The following is a 15,770-nucleotide window of genomic DNA, read 5'->3' on the forward strand; positions in this document are numbered from 1 at the left end:
GCCATTAGTTAACCTCGCACACGAACAAGCACAACAACAAACGCACTTCACACAAACTGCGGCTCTGTCTATTGCACCTACCAAACTGTATCGCACGCATGCTACACTATTAAATTTATTCGTAGCATAGACTGAATTTTTAATAGCATGTGCGACATATATGTCGCACTGTACAGCCCTGATATATATATATATATATATATGTGTGTGTATATATATATATTATATGTTTTGTTATAGAATTTTCAATTTAAAAATAAATCTTAATAAAGTTTTAATATTATTATATTAACAAAGCATTACTGCATCACATATTGAATATGGCATTATTTTTCGTCAATAACATGCAGTCCTATAGGTATATCTATATTACAAAAGCATGACTCATCCAATCAGAACATGAATCCAGAACGATTTTCATAAATGTTGTAAGAACTAATAATGTATCCTTGGTTCAACTGGTTCAAGAAGTAGAGAAAATCGAAAGTGCAGATTTTAAGCGTGGTGTGCTCATACTTACGAGTGAGCCGCTGGGCTGAGGTCTCCGTTGGGTTCTTGTTTAACAGCCGGGGACACTATAGCTGGGTGAGGAATTCCTGTCCGATGAAGACTGTGAGGATGATGAGGAACCATATGTGGAGAGAAGCGGCTGGATACCAAACTGAAAATCGACAGAAGAATTTATTCTTATCTGATGGTACAGAAAGATTCAAACCTAGATCTCAATCTCAGTCCTGCATTCTCCAGGTGTCTCTTGTGTGTTTGCCAAACGCTAGGTTAAGACTACATATACCAGTCAGCACAGTTCCCTCATTACACTCCTGTCTGTCCAGCTCACACATCTTGATCTTTAACTCTTAAACGTCCAAGAATAGCACGCAGCGTTTGACTCGAACAGAGCAGCTTATGTCATCCAGCAAACCCGTCTTGATACTCTGTCTAGACTTATACGCTCTTATTTCTGTTCATGTCATTTACAGTCCACATAAACACTGCTCAAAAGCTCATTTATCCACTCTTGTTATAGGTGAAGTGCTGAGTGTGCCGTTACTATGGTAACGCAAAAGAGAGCGACACCTGAGACCCCCATCCCCCCTAAACCAAGTACACCCCTTTCCAAAATGTATAGAAACCACTTCCTACAACAGTCTGAACGGGACACGTTTCAGATCCCAGCGCGGAGTTTGGTGAGGTGAACGCACAATGGAGCTTTGTGTTCACCGGAAACAGTAAGCAATGTTTCATTCTTTCCTCTGCGATACTCTCAATAAACTTACTGAGGTGTAAAATAATAGCACACTCCTAATAAAATGAAAATAATAATAATAATCACTGACCAGTGCTGTTAAGCAGTGAGACTCAAACCTCTTACATGTCGAGTGACATGAATGTGTAATGTAGGAATGGCACGCTCACCTGGACATGGATGCGTTCATGGCAAGAGCTTGGTATGGGTGCCGGAAACCTCCAGCAGTGATGGGGTACATGTGTTGGCCCTGCCTAAGACACGGAGAAAGATATAAATACATATAGATTTAAAATTAAAGGTTCTTCAGTGGTTCATTACAGCACTTTTTCTATCTTACAGTGCTCTTGAAGATTAAAGACCCTGTGAAATTAAAAAGTACAATTCCTATTTCTTCATGAAATATTGCAGCGTTTGTTGTAAATAGTTTATCAACGTGGGTCATCTGTTTTTAGTTTTTAAATTCATGTGCCCTCACAATCTTGGGCTAAAATCTGAAAACACACTTCTGCCCCCTAGTGACTATCCATCTTAATGACGTAAGCAAGTTAGATGGCTTGAATATGAGAGTTATGACACTCACATTGACCTCCATAGGAAGAATGGAATGCAGAAGTAACTCGCGTCATGGAGCTTCCGATAGTTCCAAACATTGCACTGAAGCCCATTCATTTCAGTGTCGCATTTGCTGTACTTTTGGTGAAATAACTGCATGTTTTTACATTTTAACGAGCTGGCAGTTGAAATTAAATATTAAAATTAAACACAAAGACTGATCTTATATTCATATTACTCCCAAGAAAAAATGCTGCTATAAATGTAGTCAACGTATTAATCAGTCTACACAATGTGCTAATATTTAGCAAAATGTACGCAAATACAGTTGCCGTTATCTGTCCCGCGAAAACCATTTAAATTAGTGCTGTCAACTGATTAAAAAAATTAATCTGATTAATCACACATTTTCTGTGATTAATCATGATTAATCACACATAATAATAATATTTTAAAATATACTTTTACATTTTAATAATTTCACATTTAATCTACAAATTGATGTAGAAACAACATATTTCTTTAACAGCGTCATTTTATGAATGAAAGAAAACATTTTGATATTAGTACTGTAACTGATGTCTCTATTAAATTGATTATTTTAACATTAATTATAGCATTCAACAATATAATTGAGAGCTATCATGAAATATACAGAAATTGAAGGAAGTTCTCAAACACTTTACAGTCTTTAATGCTAAATTATAAATTAAATGCAGAAGAATTCTCATTAAAGCTACAAAATCACATTGATTTCTTCTTTTATTTTGTTCTTTGATTAACATTAGTGACAGGAGTCACAGCAGTACGTTTAAGAACGTGGCCCCTTTAAGAGCTGTCTCAGTACGCAGATCTGACCGTCACCGCACTCCCATTTTCACAACTCTTTGCATTCATTTAAGATTTTATTTTACACTTTGAAGTCTTGCTTAAGAAAATGCTAGACAAAACGGGCTTTCTGACATAATCTTGTATGGTTTTATCCATTCAAGCACGAAAGAGAACTTAACACGGATGCGCTGTCTGACAGAGATTCACCGACGCAGCCTTCAGCCCATGACTGTTTACACCAGACTGGACCTCGCGTTGCGTTTTGCCGCGTCCCACAGTTTAGAAGCTGTCTATCTTCATTGAACGCGTCAAAGCAACTGTTTAAAATCGCGCTTACGTGGTTTAAAAGCCTGTACACCAGGGGTCTTCAACTACTTTTCTTTGAGGACCAGACTCCAAAAGTATAAATAGGATGCGGGCCAGTTTTTTTTACCATATCCTCATTTCTTCTGTTATTTTGTATTTCTGTTATTTATTTCGTTTTGGTCCTTTTATACTGTTTTTGTTGCTGTTACTTATAGGCCATATATTAAAACATGCACACAAATATTGCATCCAGTATTTGTGCCTTTTCATGATATTAAATTAAAAAGGAAATTGTCTTTTTAACTGTATTTTATATTCCTTAATGCATTACTTTACCCAAAAATTGCTACTAATTTACTCACCCACAGTTCTCCAGTACATCCAAGATGTGGGTGGCATTGTTTTTTCAAGAAGATATTTGGTTGAATTAATTAAAGTTAAATCAATAAAAGTAAAAAACGCAAATACATTCAACACAAAAGTAATCCCTGCCCCTTGTGACGTTAAATAAGCGTCTTAAAGCGAGTCAATTGATCTGTGCAAGAAACTGAACGCTATTATCACATCTTCGGGTGAATTCCTTTCGCATTCATGTGCCCCACGCACTTATAGGGCAGAGCCTTTGTATAGTGCGAGTTCTGGGGGAGATGTACAGCTGTTTTTCGTAAATATAGCCATTATTCATAATGAATGCAGTAATAAAAACAACACCGTTTTCCCCTTATCTGAGACAACCGTTCACGTGGTGTACCCTTCCTACAGTTAGCCTACTTTCAAGGGCAGAAAACACGTTTTAGACACGACCTATCGCGTTAGCAAACCGATTGCCTGTGGCTGTGCAATGCATTGCTGATTATAACGTTGTAAATAACATTAAGTTTCTTGGACTGACTGATCAAATCGCTTTATAAGACATAAATCATTATGAGCCGCGGGAATTATGTAGCAGCGTTTTGGGCTTTTAAAGATGTGGCGTCTCAGGAGGACGTGCATTTAAAGCACACAGTTCTTAAAGTCTCTCCACTTATTTTAAATGTTAAGGCGGGCCAGGTAAAGATGATTGAAGGCCACATTTGGCCCGTGGGCTGCCAGTTGACTAGCCCCGCTGTACACGAATAAGAGCGTGATTACATTATGTAACGCTAGACAAAGAATGTCAAAACAAACGGATGCTGCGTTAATTGCGTTAAATTTTTTTCATGCGTTAATTTGAAAAAATTAATCGCATGCGTTAACGCGTTAAAGTTGACAGCCCTAATTTAAATAGGTTGAAAGCATGGATTTGTTTGGAACTATTGAGGGCTCCATGAACCACGTGACCACACGGTGGCGAGATCGAGTGTCGTAACTCTCATATTCAACGGCTCTGGGTCAGAGCATCCGTTAACTCCCCCCCTCCAACTGTCAGTCTGCTGCCTGTTTCACTTCAAAATGCTACAGCTGTTTTTTTATACATCCAATAAATGGGCTAGTTGCACAAGATGGCGTCGACAAGCTTTTGCGACGCCAGGGTTGGCAGACTAATTTCTGGTCGTATAACACTATCGAGTTGTTTTGGCTTAACAAAGTGCTCAACAACTTGAAAAAAACTTGAAGAAAGGATCTGTCTTATCACTGATATATTACTTTCTTCTACCTTATCTACAACACCCATATTTAATATCCAAAAATCCTCCTTTTCCCATACAGTGTTATACGACCGGAAATTTGTCTGCCGACCAGGGGTGTAACGATACACTCAGCTCACGATTCGGTACATATCTCGATGCTGGGTTCACGATATGATTCACGATTTTTGAACAAAATTTAAAATGAAACTGAAATTCAAATAACATTTATTTAAAAAAAATTAACAATTTCAGTAACTTTTTTGTTGCACATATAACTTGATAAAGAATTGTAACATTTTAAGGCTTAACTGAACCTTCCGTACTACAAGTTTGTCACTGAAAAGAAATTGCATTTTAACATGAAATTAGAATTAAGATCAGTGTCAATTTTGACAGCAAATTTTGATTTAGTTTTAGTCATAGTCTTTTGACTAAAATGAAATCTAGTTTTAGACATCCCCATCATTTTAGTTTAAATCGACGAAATCTACATTATATTTAGTCTACTAAAATCTAACTGGTTTAACTAATTTAATTGGTGTAATTAAATGTTCCATATAAAGATTCAACTGACATAATTTACCTATAAATTATTAGAAATAAATTAAACCAGGTCTTGCCTTTGAAATGAGTTTCGGGGTGACTCGCCTGCAGTCACGCTTCAAGTTTGTTGTGTTTTACCGGTGATTGTGAAGGAAAATAAGATGCTTTGTAAATCGTGTGGAGACACAGATTATGTCTTGTGCTTCGCTTTCTCCCAGAGACTACTCTCTACCGCATATGTGAAATAAGCACACGTGACGTGCTGTCGCAGAGTAAGTAGCTAGCATCTTGATCGCTCAACGAATAAAATGAAACATATCGTAAAATATCCCCATCTAGCTACGATGCGCATCGTAACATTTTTGCATCCCGAAATATTGTACTACGAAGTATCGTTACACTCCTACTGCCGACCCTGGCGTCCCAAAAGCTCACCAGCTTGTGCAACTAGCGAAGCGGCAGTGAAAAAGGCAAGCCACGCCCACTATTTTTCACATTTTCAAAATTTCGTTTCACTCGGAAATGCGCCAAAATACGGAAGTAAAAACGATCGCAACTTCCAGTTCACGGGGACTCTAAAAGTCTTGATGTCACATTACAGTTTCTTTAAAGGCGTGTATTGGTTCTTATGTTGTAGTGCATAAATGCTTCTTTAGTACAGGATAAAATGTTTTTTTTGTGAAATTTTAAAGTCTCCAATGGCATCAAGCTATCAACACCATTTTGGTTCTAACTTTAGGGCCACCTTTATGAACAAAGAAATACGTAATGATATTATTGGAGCATCTATTGAAATGTTTTAAATGATGCAAATTCATCTTAAATTTTGTGTTTTGTCTTTTATTTGGCCAATGAATCACACTCAAAAAAATGAATGTAGGGAGACTGAGTTTATAACCATTGTTACTCTTAAGGCAAAATTTTAACCAATGCTAAATTATTTACAATATAGCTAGAATTAACATTATATGAAATGTTCATTTGCAAAAAAAAAGATAGCAATTTTTTTACAGATTTTCAAAAAACGAAACTGCAGTTGGGTTGTTTTGATTAAGCAATAATAACTAAAAAAAACACGATAACATTATTGTCAATAACGTTCTATTGTGACACCCCTAGTTCAAACCAGAATCTGTATCTTGATGAATGAACAGAATTGTGCGTGTAGTAACAGATCAGGTTTGAGAAACTCACTGTGGAACGAGCCACCCCAAAGGATGAGGGATCTGTCCCATGCCTCCAGGGGACAGGGGATAGTAAGGGGACAGCTCTGCGGGGTGAGGTGTCCGTGGAATACCTGAAAACACAATCATAAAATCAAATAACAGAAGAATAAACAACCAGTCAACAGAAACGTCTGAACAATGTGTGTGTATGTGTAATACCTGTCTTGGGGTCTAGTATCTCTGGTGAGAGGTGGGATGGAGGAGTTCCTGGTGAAAAGTGTTCATTGCTGTAGGTGATGAGGGGGGTCAGGGGATGCATGTGAGCGTGCTGGACCACCGGGACCTTATTAGACTGAAACATGAAGATTAAAAGGATTATTAGAAGACAACAGAAAAATGACACCATTTACTTTCTTAATAAACATTACAAAGATTTTCATTGTTCACATCAAGAAAGTTGTTTGGCTCAAATGATATTTCTATTTGGTTGATGTCACAAATTCCTTCAACTCCCCCAGCCATTCTCTGTGTATAGTGTGTGGTCATTTAAACTGCAATTACTCTTGGGTAATAAGAAGAGAATGGAAGCTCACGCTTGAGGGTATCTGTCTTTAATGTGTGTTTGGGACAAGAAGTGCATGAAGCAATCTGGCCCTGCCCTAAGGAATGCTGGGAGAAGCAAGTGCTGTGCCAGACAGCCTCACACCTACTGCCACACCAAATATCTGTGTGTACACAGTCTGTACCTCATGACAGTTCCTAAATATTATCACACGGCTATCTGTCCTTACTGACCTGAAAATACTTCAGAGAAAATGACACCAGAAACATGGCGTGTATCATTTGATCAGCTACTTATTCACTTAAAGAATTGAAGCCCAAATCTTCACGGCTGACTAAAGTACGGCAGTGTAGTTTATGTTTGTTAGTAAAAGAGAGTGAGAAATGTTGTGGTCTGAAGAGCACATGTGTGAGACTAAAGAATGACTGCATCAATATTTCATCATCCTGAAAACATTGCTGAAAACCGCAGCGAAGTAGTTCTAGGGTTTGGGCGTGAGCAGAACAGCAGTTTAAGGTGAGGAAAGACAATGTAAACCATCTCACTTGGCATCCATCCACAATCATTATTACCATTAGACTGCCAAACATTGTTTGACAATATTGGACAGTCAAGTCGAATGCAGACAAAGCAGAGAATGAACACACCGTGTCAACACGAAGCAGCACATTTTTCACATAACGTGACATATTTCAGAGCGATTGTCTGGATCGGGAAAAGTAGAGTAGAAGGTGGGCTGAAAAAATAAAGAGGGCATGTTGATTCCAACCGAAGTCTGCAAGGCATACGAGATGAATAGACTTGCACTTATATGTAATAATACATGCAGTGTTAATACCGTGCCTGTTAGCACACATACATCTTAGAGATGTCTATTTGGCGTCTACAAGGCGTAGTTTTTTGACTGTTTGCACATCTGCAATACGTCTCTGAGATGTTTCCTGTCAGATGTCATATAGACATTCAAGACGTGTATAAGATGTTTAAAATTGAGAATGTAAGCAAAACTGCTTTTTTAAAGACGTTTATCTGCTGTTTTCACACAGCAGATGTTGTCCAGATCTTTAGCAGACGTCTTACAGACGTCCCTGTGCTATATCGCCATTAAAGTCCTAGCAATTACTGCGATGGGAAAACTTGATACGGTCACATACCAGTACAGAACAACCTGCACCGATAAATCGTCGGACCAGGAACGTGAATTAAAGTGAAGTTTAATGGTTTGTTGTCGAATGTTTCCTGTCAATAGGGGGCAGGCTACAGCGGAGACGGTAAATCCGCTGTGTTGAAAGACCCGACTGCTTTTTAAAATTCACAAACAAGCTGTCGACGATTTCCACGCAGTCCCTGCCAAGTTCATGCCATTTTGGTATCCAGTATCTAAAGGGGCATGAATGTCAAAAATCAGAGCTGCAGAAACTAAGAGGTTGACAGTTGAATGGCGCTGGAGCTGGCGGGGGATTCGAGCAGACTGCGCGGTGGTGGTGGTCTAGCAAAGGGGGCAAACTCTACCGGGCCAGACTGAGGAGACAGGACTACTGCTGGCTGTGGAAGCCGTCTCGAAGAGGGGAGGAGTACTTTGCTCCAAACATGATTCTGAATCCTTCACATCTGAGATAAATTACAAGGCAAACAGCCCCTGGGTACAAGAGTTACCAACTAACCAAACAAATCTCCTGAGCTCTCTCTCTCTCTCTCTCTCTGTGTGTGTGTTCTCTCCTTTTCAAGTGGGAGGTTTTCAGGCTTTTCAAAAACTCCAAGAAAAACAAGAAAAGAAAAAGGAGAATGCATGGCATGCTGGGATAGCAAAGTCTTGTTTGTCACCCAGACAGGAAGCGGATGTGAGAGTGGGCAGAATGTGACATCAGGATTTCGAGGCACACACACACTCTCAAAAGCAAACACAAATACTCAAGTGGTCGATTGGTTTGTGTATTTATGTGGGCATCAGTTCAACAGATTTTCAGTTCCAGCGATCCTGTCAGCTTAACAAAGAGGTAACGTTGACAAAAAACACAACTGGCCAACATGCACACAAAGAGAACACACACAGTCATACAATCTTTTATGAATCTGACTGCAGTACAACTCAGTGGGCCTCATTCATGATACACGAGCAGAACCAATCTGTGTAAAACTATTCTTGCGTAACCTGTTGCGCTGAATCAAACGCGACAACTTCTGTAAGAATTCATTCTTTTGACATTTTGTTTTTGGCTCGTTGCCAAGATCAGGGACCAGCGTTAGGGCCAGATTGGAACTTGCATCGCCCGCTTGTGCACTTTTCATCGATGTGTTACTCTGTGCCTCATGTAAAGCTTTTAGGACGAACGTAGAAATGTCCAAATGCTCCTTCACTACGAAAGCCACAAATCTCCCGTGTTGTACTAAAAAACTCCCTCGCAACCAGCAGTCGGTTGTGTACAATATAGAGCCCCAAAGCTCAACCCACACAGCCCTCCCATTTGAGCCCTTGACGCTACACTAACCCAATCAGCTGGTTTAACTTATCACATGCTGACACACAGTAAAACAGTGTGTCAGTCAGTTCTCACACACACACGGGGTCCAGGAGGTGCGGCAGAATACTAAGCAAACATGTCTCCTGAATTATTGAACGTTCGGAGTGAACAGAATAACACATTAGCATAGAGACCTTATGGGCTCAATCTGACAAAGCTCAGCTTGCGAGTGTTTTTGAGAGAACAAGGGCTTGGTGAAGAAATGAAAGTTAGGATGAATACTAACAGTGGATTGCCTTGTTTAAAGGTGTGATGAACTGGGCTTGTTTATTGTTTTATACTGATGTATGAGGTCTACTTATTATGTTCGCGTGGTTTTTACATTCAAAAACATCAAAATCAATAAGTAATAGGCTATTTTCTACCCGGGTTTTGAGGCCAGCTCGACAAACGATCGGTTTGAATGGGCGTTCCGCCATGAAGACTTGGAAGTAAACGCCCATTGCTATGATTGGATAGCAGTTTGCGTAGTAAACTTAGTTGGAATTTGGTTAGAGATGTAACGTTAGGTTACACATTAGCACCATTCGCACGAGATTAGCATAATCTGGGGACCTTGTGTGATTTATAAATGACCTCCCCACATCAGTATTTCATGTGACGCATTCGCACGGGATGATTTTACTCAAATTTACGGACTTATTTCACGGATGTGATGGCAAGGCTTTGCGTATAGTTTGTATAGCCTATAGTTGTATGGTGTTTAGTGATATATGACCGTACCTGTCAGCATTTGAGAACCGTGATCGCGAACCAGACAAAATATCACCGCGATCGCGGGTCTGAAACGTTACGAGAGTTTCCATGATAAATAAACAAACAGGAGACTCTCGGTAACTTATGGATATGACCCAGCACCCGAAATAATACGAAAACACTTCAAAACAGCCTCCATTATTCGCAAACGGTGGATAAAATCTTGAAAAATTATATATGAGCCCGCCAAATCACAGAGATCCCGATTCGCATGGGCTTAAGATCACAGACAACCTCTGCAATTAATACAAATGACTAACATTACAGGTTCACAGGTAATACTAACTTAATCCCGTGGGCATATCAAGCGATCTCTAACAAAGCAATAGTGATGCATGGTAGAGCTGAAGATCTTTGCCCGAACCCTAAGATCTTTGCCCGAACCCGAAGATCTTCACTGGCCTACGGCTACAAATAAAACTCATTGTTACAAATATGGTAGAACAATAACTTCAACTACCAAAGATGCGTTTCTCGATAATCTGCCCGAATTGTCTCAAATCATGAGAAATAAGGTTGAAGATCTTGACATTACCACTGAAAATTTTAATTCCACCTTCTCGGTAACGCTAGACAAAGTTGCTCCACTACGTTTAAAGAAGATTAAAAATGGCAGCCCCACACCGTGGTATAATGAACACACTCAGGCTCTAAAGAAAGCGGCCCGAAAAATGGAGCGCAACTTTAAGAAAACTAAATTAGAGGTATTTCGTACAGCATGGAAGGATAGTATTCGAAAATACAGGAAAGCCCTAAAAACTTCTAGATCCGCCTACTTTTCATCACTAATAGAAGAAAACCAGCACAACCCTAGGTTTTTATTTAACACGGTGGCTAAATTAACAAAAAATAAATCGTCAGTGACTTCTGATCCTGTATATCAGCATAGCAGTGATGAATTTATGAACTACTTCACATATAAAATCCAAGATATTAGAGAAAAAATTATAACAATGCAATCAGAAGTGAAACCCGCTGAACAAACTAACTACAGCGCCCTTAAGGAGAAAATGCAATTATTTTATACCGTAGATCAAGATGAGCTGTCTAAAATTATTAGATCATCTAAATCAACAACATGCATACTAGACCCTATACCTACAAATCTACTGAAAGAGATGCTCCCAGAAATTATAGATCCTCTTCTTGGTATTATTAACTCATCTCTGACATTAGGACATGTGCCTAAAGCATATAAGGTGGCTGTTATAAGGCCCCTTGTCAAAAAACCCCAACTCGACCCTAGAGAACTAAGGAACTACAGGCCTATATCGAATCTACCTTTCATATCTAAAGTTCTGGAAAAAGTAGTTTCAACTCAATTATGCTCCTTCCTCCAAAGGAATGACATCAATGAAGAATTCCAGTCTGGATTTAGAGCATGTCACAGTACAGAGACTGCTTTGATCAGAGTTACAAATGATCTGCTATTGGCGTCTGACCGAGGTTGTATCTCGTTATTGGTGCTGCTAGACCTTAGTGCTGCATTCGATACCATTGACCACAGCACACTCCTACATAGACTCGAAAATTATGTCGGCATTAAAGGAATAGCTTTGAAATGGTTTAAATCTTATTTATCCGACCGTTTTCAATTTGTAGCAATAAACAATGAGGTGTCACGCAAATCGCAAGTCCAGTACGGTGTACCACAGGGCTCAGTCTTAGGGCCTCTGCTCTTCGCATTATACATGCTACCTCTAGGAGATATAATAAAGCGACACGGAGTTAGCTTTCACTGTTATGCTGATGATACTCAACTTTATATTTCCTCGAAGCCTCATGAAACACAGCAGTTCCATCGAATAATGGAATGCATAGTCGATATAAAAAACTGGATGAGTAACAACTTTTTATTACTGAACTCGGACAAAACGGAAGTGTTACTTATTGGACCGAAAACTGCTATAAGTAACAACCAAGAATACTGTTTAACTATTGACGGATGTTCCATAAAACCCTCGTCGTCAGCAAAGAATCTTGGCGTTCTATTCGATAGTAATCTGTCATTTGAGAGCCACGTCGCCAACACCTGTAAAATTGCGTTTTTCCATTTTAAGAATATATCTAAACTACGTCATATGCTGTCAATCTCAGATGCAGAGAAGTTAATTCATGCATTCATGACATCAAGACTAGATTACTGTAATGCACTGTTAGGTGGTTGCCCTGCAGGCTTATTACAAAAACTCCAATTGGTCCAAAACGCGGCAGCTCGAGTTCTTACACGTACAAAAAAGTATGAACATATTAGCCCGGTTCTGTCAACCTTGCACTGGTTACCTATAAAGCATCGCGTTAACTTTAAAATCTTGCTTATTACCTATAAAGCCTTACATGGTTTAGCTCCTCAGTACTTGAATGAACTCCTTTTGTATTACAGTCCTTCACGTGCATTACGCTCTCAGGCGTCCTGTCAGTTGGTAATACCTAGAATTTCAAAATCAAGTGCAGGTGGTAGATCCTTTTCCTATCTAGCGCCTAAACTTTGGAATAGTCTTCCCTGCACTGTCCGGGAGGCAGACACACTCTGTCAGTTTAAATCTAGACTAAAGACGCATCTTTTTAATCTTGCATACACTACTCTTCCATAATATAAATCTTCAGAGGGTTTAGGCTGCATTAGTTAGATCAACCGGAACCAAAAACACAACTGATGTACTTGTTGCATCAAAGAGTACAGAACAGTACTCTACTCTCAGCCAGTCTTGTCTCATTGTTCCAAGGTTACCACAGCGAGCAGGATGCAGTTCATGGCCTGACCTGATGGTAGAGCGGAGAATGGGAAGTGGGGACCTGACAAGAGCTGAGATGATAGAGCTGGATAAAGAAGGACGCGGTCTCTTGACATGTCTTCACCACAAAACTTCAAATGCTATTAGATTATTAATGATAATCTTAAACTATAATTTATTTTATTATTAAGTTTATTTATTTTATTTAGCCTTGTTGTGCAAGTTCTCTGGAGCTTGTGCAGAGGCAGCAGCTTTTGCCAGAGGGGAACTGGAATCCCCTGGTTGGGCCTGGGTTCTCCTGAGGTTTTTTTTCTCGATTAGAGTTTTGGGTTCCTCGCCACCGTTTGCATACTGTTTTTGCACTATCTGCCTGACCGGGGGGGCTGCTTTAGAATCTTAAAGTTTTACTTAATTAATATTGCATATAGGAATTTATTATCTGTTATAAGTGACCTGTGCTTCTCTCTCCTTTATCCTAAATGTGTGCTCTCACTGAGCGTGTGTGTGTGTGCGTACTTGTCTGTGTACGTACGTGTGTGTGTGTGTGTGTCTCTGTGTCTGTGTGTGTTGGTGCGTGTGCGTGTTGTGTGTGTGGAGTGTTTTGTGTGTGGGTGTGTCTGTCTTCTGTGTTTTCAACCTTTTCTTGTTTTTGCAGGTAAAACTTTGATTGTTTTGCTTGTAGTCAATGTGTCTCATGTACAGCTGCTTTGTAACAATGAAAATTGTAAAAGCGCTATATAAATAAAGTTGAGTTGAGTTGAGTTGAGAACCCGACGAACCCGATGGGTTCGGGCTTAATTTCTATCATTTTACACGGGCTCGGGCTTGCGCGGTAAATGAGCGGTCATGTGATGCGTTCAAAGATGCAAAAATGGATGCTGAGGGTTGCAACACATTCTCACTCCCGACTCGTCACATATTTATGCTCGGTCAGCGCCCTTCGGCATCACTTTTGAACGCGCAGGGTATTCCTTTGACGTCGTTTTTCGACGTGAAGGGCACGCGAATTTCACCGTCATTATGAAAATGTATATTAGATATAATTTGCAATGATGATGTTTCGGGGTTTAATTTAAGTTTAATGGCCAGGACAATTGCATTTACATGACACTATTCAGACAGTTTGAGCAAGTAATGTTTATTGAATGTTTAAAACAGTTTATTTATCGTAATATAAAACACATAACACAAGCAGTCACAATGTCGTTCAAAAATACAGATATTCCAAGGGTACCAACGCGAAACGATCGATTTGTATGAGGAACAGATGCGAAAGCGATCACCGTCCGCCGTAAATCTCAAATCCAGTGAAGAACGACGTTCAAAATTTGCTGCCAGAGGAAGTTACGTCAGCTTCGATGCCATTGGCTTTCCCGTGGCTCGTGTCCGATCGCATCATTTCGTTGGCTTTGAACGTGAAACGGTATTGGCTCCCGCAACCGACTGCATCTAGCTGTTCCGGTTTATCTATTGAATGGGAGCCTCAGCCGAGTTCATGTATTCACGGACACGCACGGCATTTCCATTGTAATGTTATCGTAAGGCTTTGGTGCAAAAAGGTATGCGAAACAAGTTGTTTGTTTTATTTTGTAATGCTTTTGGTCAGTTTGTGTAATAAATACCTGTGACTGTACTTTTATTCGCGTGTTGTGTTTTATATGGCTGAGAAGTGGTTAGGGTTAGGTTTAGGGTGAGGTTGGGGTTCGGTGCTACAAAATATTAAAACCATAAATAATTATGAAATGCTAAGAATTGCACGCATCTCGGTCTGGAGCATTTAGAAAACAGCAACGCAGTTCCCTGTTCATCGAAAAACAACGCCAAAGGGGTACTCTGCGCGTTCAAATGTGACGCCGTGGGGCGCTGACCGAGCGTAAATATGTGACGAGTCGGGAGTGAGAACGGTTTGGCTGAGGAGGTGAAACGGAGGCTTGCCTCTGGCGATTACGTTTTGGTTGCACCAGCAACTAAAGCAAAGTCTGAGGTGTGGAAAAGTTTTGACCATGTGCATAATGAGAATAATGAGCCAGTGGGATATGTGAGATGTTACGATGTTACAGAGGACTTATTTATTTCTTTGTTCCAACATCCAAGTGGCGTATAGCTTACGTTAGTCATTAATAAATTATGTTAAAACATGTATAAATGACTCATTCTTGACAAAAAGCTGTGTGCGTGCGCACATTTGAATAGCCTAATGTCGGGCTGTAAACGGGTTCGGGCTTTTAAAAAGCTGTCAATCAAAATGTACTTGTCGGGCTCGGGCCGAATTCTGTCGGGCTCGGGCACTGTCGGGCCTAACTTTTAAGGCCCGATTACAGCTCTAACGCATGGTACAAAAATGTTTTACTCACATAGATTACTGCGCCATTCCTATCGGATCCAATATTGACGGCACAGCACTGCTTTTTAATTTTAGTCTCTCTGCAAATCCAGCGTAGATCTGTGCCTTGTTCACAAAGGAATCCTCGGAGAACTGAAACTATCAAATGCTCCATGTTTTTCCCACGTCTTTAAAAATAAACTTTAACCACGCATTCCTAATATCTGAATCCGAGGGAAGGTTATGCAGCGACTGTGTTCTTCCACAACCAGGGATGGCACAATATTTAGCTATCTTTAACGCCATGTTTGTTTATTGCTTGCTTGCTCGCTCTATCTGGTTCCGCGCCACTTGTGTTACTTCAGTTCTGTCATGCATGTACCAGTGGGCGGGGCTAGAGAAGTAGCTGTTGATATTCTTTCTGTGGAGGCGGTGTTCAACATGTCATAGATAGGTGCATTCCAGAACCTGTCGTTCGCTGGGCCTGGTGTCAATAACAGTTTTAATCTCAGTAACAAGGGCGTTTTCAGTTCTGACACTTACATGATGTTCGCGTGAATACGGTTCCCTCTTATATAACAAAAGCTCGGGTTAAAATTGTGATTTTAATTCATG

The 15,770-nt window shown here is 39.9% G+C and overlaps 1 protein-coding gene across 1 annotated transcript in view; it reads right to left on the minus strand.

Annotated features, from left to right (window-relative positions):
• Positions 1-15,770, minus strand: part of tcf7l1b (transcription factor 7 like 1b) — a 63,165-nt gene that overhangs the window by 4,981 nt on the left and 42,414 nt on the right. The window contains exons 5-8 of the mRNA XM_057357057.1: positions 6,477-6,609; positions 6,286-6,388; positions 1,417-1,500; positions 521-661 (exon numbers count right to left, since the gene is read on the minus strand). Of these exons, the coding sequence (XP_057213040.1) occupies positions 521-661; positions 1,417-1,500; positions 6,286-6,388; positions 6,477-6,609 (461 nt within the window). The remainder of the gene's footprint in view (positions 1-520; positions 662-1,416; positions 1,501-6,285; positions 6,389-6,476; positions 6,610-15,770) is intronic.

The sequence above is a fragment of the Triplophysa rosa genome, linkage group LG17, assembly GCF_024868665.1.
Source record: "Triplophysa rosa linkage group LG17, Trosa_1v2, whole genome shotgun sequence".
In the NCBI taxonomy this organism is placed as follows: domain Eukaryota; kingdom Metazoa; phylum Chordata; class Actinopteri; order Cypriniformes; family Nemacheilidae; genus Triplophysa; species Triplophysa rosa.